At 43.2% G+C, this 7,038-nt stretch overlaps 1 protein-coding gene across 1 annotated transcript; it reads right to left on the minus strand.

Annotated features, from left to right (window-relative positions):
• Window positions 1–1,236: 1,236 nt before the first annotated feature.
• SARC_04117 (IRE protein kinase) lies at window positions 1,237–6,656 on the minus strand (the record flags this gene model as incomplete). Its single annotated transcript, XM_014302084.1, has 17 exons — window positions 1,237–1,558; window positions 1,662–1,741; window positions 1,905–2,017; window positions 2,134–2,235; window positions 2,347–2,480; window positions 2,635–2,795; window positions 3,083–3,154; window positions 3,278–3,475; window positions 3,613–3,693; window positions 3,901–3,980; window positions 4,307–4,391; window positions 4,653–5,183; window positions 5,386–5,555; window positions 5,764–5,946; window positions 6,100–6,139; window positions 6,258–6,415; window positions 6,537–6,656. Coding segments are annotated over 17 exons (2,411 nt in total), but the record flags the coding sequence as incomplete, so codon positions are not given.
• Between the last annotated feature and the right edge of the window lie 382 nt (window positions 6,657–7,038).

A 7,038-nucleotide genomic window follows, 5' to 3' on the forward strand; every position in this document is an offset into this window, starting at 1 on the left:
TGTGTGTGTGTGTGTGTGTGTGTGTGTGTGTGTGTGTGTGTGTGTGTAAAGTTTTGTGAATAATGAATCGATATCACATCCCTAGTTTCGTACAAAGAGATTGTCAAATAAGTCTCGCTGTTGGTCGTCGTTCAGTTGAAATAGTACATCTTGGAAGGGGGATGGAGAGATGGGGAGTGTGCGAGGATTAGGTTTCACCTTTTCTACATGTTTCGATACTGTCGTGTCCTATCTCGTGTTTACTAACCCTTCATATGTTGTGTGAGGTGGCAACTATCCATGTGAAGGTTAATTGACACACTATAAAACATAAGAGAAGCAAGCGGGCAATGCGACGTTTTTGTATAAGCTTTGCGATGATAAAGTAACAGTCTTTCACAACATTAGAGACATTAGAGATTCGCAGAAAAGATGGCCACACCAGGTCCGCATAGGACAGAATTTGACATGCCATTCACTTCAACCAGACCACAGGCTTGTACTTTCCCATTGGTTGAGATTTGGAGTATATTAAACTAAAAGAATCGTATTTTTGTGGGATACTGTGCCAAATCATACATAAGTGGACTCTGCGAAGTCTATATGCGCCCAAGTTTTAGGGCAGTATCGCATCCGAAAACAGAATCGCTTCAACTATTTGTCGATGATTTTGGATATTTTATCATGAAAGATTCTGCCTGTTTTTGAGTGCTGCACTTTTGACGTAGAGTATGATGGCGACGAACCGCTGAGTTCGTACATTAAAATATATATTTTCAAATGAGACGATGGAACAATCACGCAGAAATTGAAACTAATTTGAAAGTATAAGAGTCTAGCAAGGTCTTATGTAAAATCTGGCGGCCATTATCGGCAAAATGCTGGGCCCAGATCAACGATAAATCATAGTTAGTGAAACTAGAACATCAAAGGACAATAAAAAAATAGACACCGAGCTTATAGACCTGGTCGACTTCGACATGCATTTCTTCAGACTATTGTAGAAAAATATATTGTACTCGAGGATTTATTCATCAATTGCCATAGATTCACATCAAATGCTGGTCGATTTTTTTCTTGTGGCGGGAGTAGAGATAATATCAGCACGGGGATCTATACACCGAAACAAACACGCCGGTAATCGCACTGCTCAATCGGGACGCCTACTTGGTCTGTACTCTAAAATAGTTGTGCAAAGAGTACATATAAACAGGCTCGTATGGACAACAAATCAGCTCAGCTAGAAACACAAGGCGTCATTTCTGTACCGTTATCATTTATTGGTCCAGTTACTTTGTCTCTAGGAAGCTCACTATGATTACTTAGGCAGCCGGCACCTTTCTGGCCATACTGACTTTGATATTACTAATATTTGCTGTGGGATATGTCCACATTTAGATTTGGGTGACACATTTCAAGTATTATTTCATTCAAATGCGAATAATATTTTCAAGACCTTGTGTCTACGATGCGATCTCACTCCTTTGAGCCGAAGTACCGATGAAATCGGTAGTCGTTGTCCTCCCCGCTGTCAAGCATGAACTTAAAAACATGTAGAACTAGATTGGGAAAACGAGACCTGCAATAAACGACAGTATAGTGGACTCAGAGAATGAACAAAGTGCGGTAATGCGTTTGAGTACAGGATGCGTTGAACATTCAAAAACGTCGCAGATACTCACCTGAAGTATTCATAGTAGCCTATCGGGACCTTTCCGATAGCTACTTTCAGTTCAGGCGACAACTCTTGATAGTGGTTTTTCTGCAAAGGAGTCGATAGATACAAACGAGTCAGACGCAAATTCGTGAGCGATTCGCATAACTCTACAGAAAAAATATGCAGATACAGATACATTCAAATGAATACTCACAAACAACACGCTAAGTGGGCAAGGCTACGACAGAACAATTATCCAGTAACCAACCTTATTCCTCATAACCCTCATCAAGTCCCGCACGGAGTCTCCACGATACGTCCGAAATTTCCTTAGATCTGCAATGAGCAGGCGATCCAAACGCTTGTGCCAATCAGCTCCAACTGTACAGTCGTGATGATTCAGCCGAGTGGAATATTAGTTGTGCAAGAGAAGTATACTTTGCCGGAAACGACAAAAACATATTTGCGAATTTGGAGCGCCTCACCGAACAACTTACCAACAGTGTGGGCGTTAGTTTCGATATGCAACAGGGCTGGGTCTGCCTTGTCTACTTTCTCGAATCGATCACTGACATCGGAGAGGAACTGAAGGCAAGTGTCTGTATAATAAAGGAATATATTTGAGACAACCCTATACAGAACTAATAGTAAACTGACATTTCGAGCAGATATGGTAGTTGAGTGTAAAACCCACATTCAGTGTTTCATACCTGCATTCCAAAAGAAGGGATGTCTGAGCACCAGCTTTGCCGAAGGTCTTTCTGATGGGTTGAACTGCAGCATATTCTTCACAAGATCATAAATTTCATGATGCCCCTCTAGCACAAAAAGGTCCGGTTTATTGCTGCAAACAAGGAAATGCAAGATGAAAATCATTTGCGTCAGATTTAATACCATCTCCCATTTTTTATGATTACAGATCGATTTTTTTTCATAGAAAACTGTTGTAAGGCATGCAGAGTACGATCGATATATGTGAAACCGATCGACAAACATACTTTCTTATATTCATCTCTCTCTCGAATGGGCGGCCAAAGGGATGGCACCCTTCTGATACCAGGTAGAATAGCACGCATCCAGCTGCGAAGATGTCAACGGCACGTGTCATTCGGCCATGTATAAGAAACTCGGGCGCGATCCAACCTTGAGTTCCGCTGACCTAAGATAGAGATAGCACGCATGCTCCCATCAAATGTAGCTGCACTCACAAATCTGTATATGTATCATTTAGCCCGGCATAACAATGCAGGCGCCTCACGTCTACGAATAAGTTGGTTTAGAGCTGCTTAATTTTACAACCACGATACATATTGTACAATAGAATCGTAATATACTATACGTTAGATGACTGTTGATAGATTTCCATACATACGTACATTCGAAGTGATATACAAATAAGCAAACACGCCAAGAAGTACAAACAGTCTGAAATTTAAAGGCACATACTTGCGTAGCATAGGAGCTTTTGTCGTCCGGCAGCTTCTTGCATAGCCCAAAATCTGAGATTAGAATGCGATTCTGAGGGAAGAGACAAACAGATGAACAAATAGTCAGGAGATCGAATATCGAATACGGAAGAAAAAAATATTCTAACAAAAGCTAGATCAACTTTACAGCGGACCAAATCAGTGGTCTACACACCTCTGAGGAAACCAACACATTTCCCGGTTTGATATCGCGATGCACAATGTTCAGTGAGTGCAAATGCACCAGGCCATTCATCATGTCCTTCATTATGTCCTTGTTCGTAAGCCCTGTGTCGAATTTGCGACTCACGACGTCCGCCAATGAGCCCTTGCACAGTTCCAACGCTATATAAAGAAATTGAGTATCTTGCTCCTGGCATATATAAAAGTCGACGATGTTTTGTAAGCAAGCGGTTTCGAAACGAATTATCATTTCAAACATGAGCAAATGCCATTGTAAGGTTTCACGCAGAGTAATGCGATAGTAATCAACTGAGGCAGGATACATACCTTGCAAAAATAGCGAATGACATTCGCATGTGAATCTGATTGCTGAAGCAAATCGACCTCCATATTTGCCAATTCAAAATACTGTACGAACAGTGATTCGAGGTGAATAGTTTGTGTTTAGTAGCGTGTACGTTGCGGGTCGAGCGACTGGTAAATGGCAATCAAACTATAGTGAGAGAGGAACTCGGATTGCGCAGGGTCACAAATGTGTATAACTAATACAGTACATCGTTCAATACGCAGTGTATTCGAGAACACACAATGCACCGTAACTGCATGCGCGATTACCTCTGCCAGCAAGCGTTTAACGGCAACCGGCCTACGGTCAAAGAACCCAGTATATACCATTGTGCCCTGAGCGCCATGACCTAGAGGAAATGAATGGAATACACAGGAGATAAGGAGTATACATATATATAAAATTAAAAAAACTCGTTTAAATAATTGAAAATTTTATACTGATCTGCACGTGCATAGCGTGTCCTAAAATTAGCTCATGGACGTCTGATACAGTCAAGCAAGATACTATTAACGTAGCAACCAAATTTTACGCCTCATAGAAAATTGCTCAAACATAAACCTTTGTTATCTCTAAAATACACAATTGAGTTCATAAAACAACTATTGAGCGCCAACCAAAGAAACCTATAGGAACACCAACGATTGGGAAGCGGCAGCCGATGTCAATACATACCCAAGACTCCATTCGGATTCACCACTAAGTTTCCCACTCTATACGGCTCCTCTGAAGACGAAGTGTGCCGTCGTTGAATCGGGCCCTGTGGCATTGTTCCAAGCCGATCATGAGCATAGTACCATGGTGTTTAGTATTACCGAAGCTTACTGACGTTCGCAGTAATCTAGTAGGATGAGTGGTCGGCATCAAGCCAGCTTGTTTGAACTTGAGGGTTATAGCGCGTTACAATACATATATGAAACGAATATGTTAGAACAGATAGTTGTGGCCTACTTTACGAAGAGGCAATAAAACATTAAAACACATGGAACGGGGTCACTAAACGTCCGTATCTGTGACTTACCGATCGCTCCAAACTCTCCAACGTCACCGACGCAGCGGGGTGTAATGAATCAGGCTCAGCCAAGCTCTCCCAGTCGTCCGGCACAATATCCGTACTATCACCATCTGTTGCTTTAACTATATTTTGCGAGTTTTCTGTCTCTGGTAGCTTTTTGCCCTGTAGGCGTACTCCTTCCGCCCCATCCGCTACAGAGACCTCGCGCAACAATACACGACCTGCCGCATCGGTCACCAACAGTTGTTTGTCGATACCATTGCTCTCCCTACGCCCGATTTTCGTAGTTATACTGCCGACTGAACTTTCGTTGTATTTGTCGAGACTGACTTCAGGACTCCTGTCGTATTTCGACGAGCTGACACCAGGACTTCTGTCGTACTTGCTCATACTGGTCGACGGGCTCGTATCGTATTTGGAGAAGGAACTCTCCGCACTCGACGTGTAACCATTCGATTTGGAGATGTGGGATGGAATATCGTCTCCCGTGCTGGAAGTCCATGATGTGTCTGACAACGTCCGTTTCACTTGTGGCTTCTGCAATTTGACCGTGATTCATAAACATGCATAGTATAAATACGAAAATTAAGCGATATCTATCCAGATTAAATGTTACTTTGGAACGACGATGAGCCTTCAAAACCGGCAAACTGGCCGGCAGGAACGAATAGAAGCCGATCAAAGTAGATTCAACCGCCATGCATACGACAAAAGCAATTAATTCATGTATATCTTTTACCTTCATGATTTTACGCCATACTAGAAAGCCCGCCAATAGGGCTAGGAAGGTGCCAGTCATGGCAGACAGGGCGACTCCTACAAAAGCCAAGATAGGAACCTCGCTCACGACAGGACTGGGTATAGCAGATGGAGTTGGCACGGGCGTAGGACGTTGCGGTGATACAAACGCTGCATATGGAAGATAGTGAGCATAAAACCTGATTCAACCCCTGCGCTCTGTGATAGAATCTTGGTATCACCACACTTTGAATACTTCCAGAACAATGGGGAGGAAGAGAAATGCAGTACAGCATCTTGCTGTCATGTCAGTATAAACAGAATGCCCGCTTCGTGCAGCAGAGCAGAGCAGTACCCTTGCCAACTCAGACCTACGTACCATCATCGACGTTTCCTCCCAATACTTGATCATCGGTGGTTTCCGACTGAACTAGTGTAGAGGATTGCACACTTTCGATAGAGTGAGACCCAACAAGACAGGCGGGGAATGACGCACGTCCTGGCCGGCACCCGATTGGGACTAGGCCGGTTTGTTTCTCCTCCATCTGAATAGTGTATTTACCTGCAAAGCACGGGATCATGAACAACAAGGTTTATAAAAGAATGTAAAAATTCGGTAAGGAAGTAAACCACTCGAACAAAAGAAGTATACAGGAAGTACGAGACGAGAAACCGACGCAGGCGGCTGAGTCGCGTAAGTTACACATCCGCCCACCTGGTTTGCAACCAACTTCGCCGACTTGACAATCTGATTCCTGCAAACAGTGAAAATAGATCAGAAAGTAAGTTACAATATATAATGGTAAATGTTGATAAAAACTTGTTTGTTCATGTGTCATTAAACAAAATATACGAGTGGGCTGGCGAACTTACCTCAGCGACCAACGCCAGAAACTGAGCTTCTACTCCCCTTGGTAAACTGTATATGCTACCACGATATACGCCTACGGTGACATCACGAGTTAAGCCAACTTCAGACCCACCTGTTGGAGCAGCCGTTTCTTCGTTTATCTCCTCTTTTACCAGACTCCCTGGACATGGCACAATTTCGAAGACAGACTATTGTAAGGTCTAAGGCAAACGTCATCATAAATACGAGTTCAGCATACTGGATACATAAGGAAGTTGCGAGACTGAAGAGCCAAAACATACCATGTTGGGTTGTATATAAGGCGACTACCGGCTCTGGGTACTCGATGTACCAATGCTGACCGGTGCGGACATTGTTCACCTGCACTCGCCCGTCCCGCAGCGATGTATACCGGTAGACTGTACATGCCAAAAAGCAATTTAGTGCGAATGATAGGGACGTGACAAGCTTATTGATTTGGAATGTCTGAAATGTTCCCATACAATCTGTACAGTTTTAGTTAAACTTTTACTCTTGCAATCTTTTATGAATCGGGATACCGTACTGCCAGGACCTACCTGGGTTTTCGTTTTCTTCAGTCGTTACGGAGGTGTACTGGGAATATACAACACTCCACGTAGGCTGGCCCTGTCTGTCGAGCACGGTAACATCGTAATCTGAAGGCGAGGGAGCAATAATTACATCCAATAGGCAGATTTCAGGCTCTTTGTATGCATATCAGACTGTGTTTATGTTTGACCAGACACAGAAACACGCGCATACGCACAAACTTACACAGACAAC

Source organism: Sphaeroforma arctica, assembly GCF_001186125.1.
Source record: "Sphaeroforma arctica JP610 unplaced genomic scaffold supercont1.222, whole genome shotgun sequence".
NCBI classification, from domain to species: Eukaryota; class Ichthyosporea; order Ichthyophonida; genus Sphaeroforma; species Sphaeroforma arctica.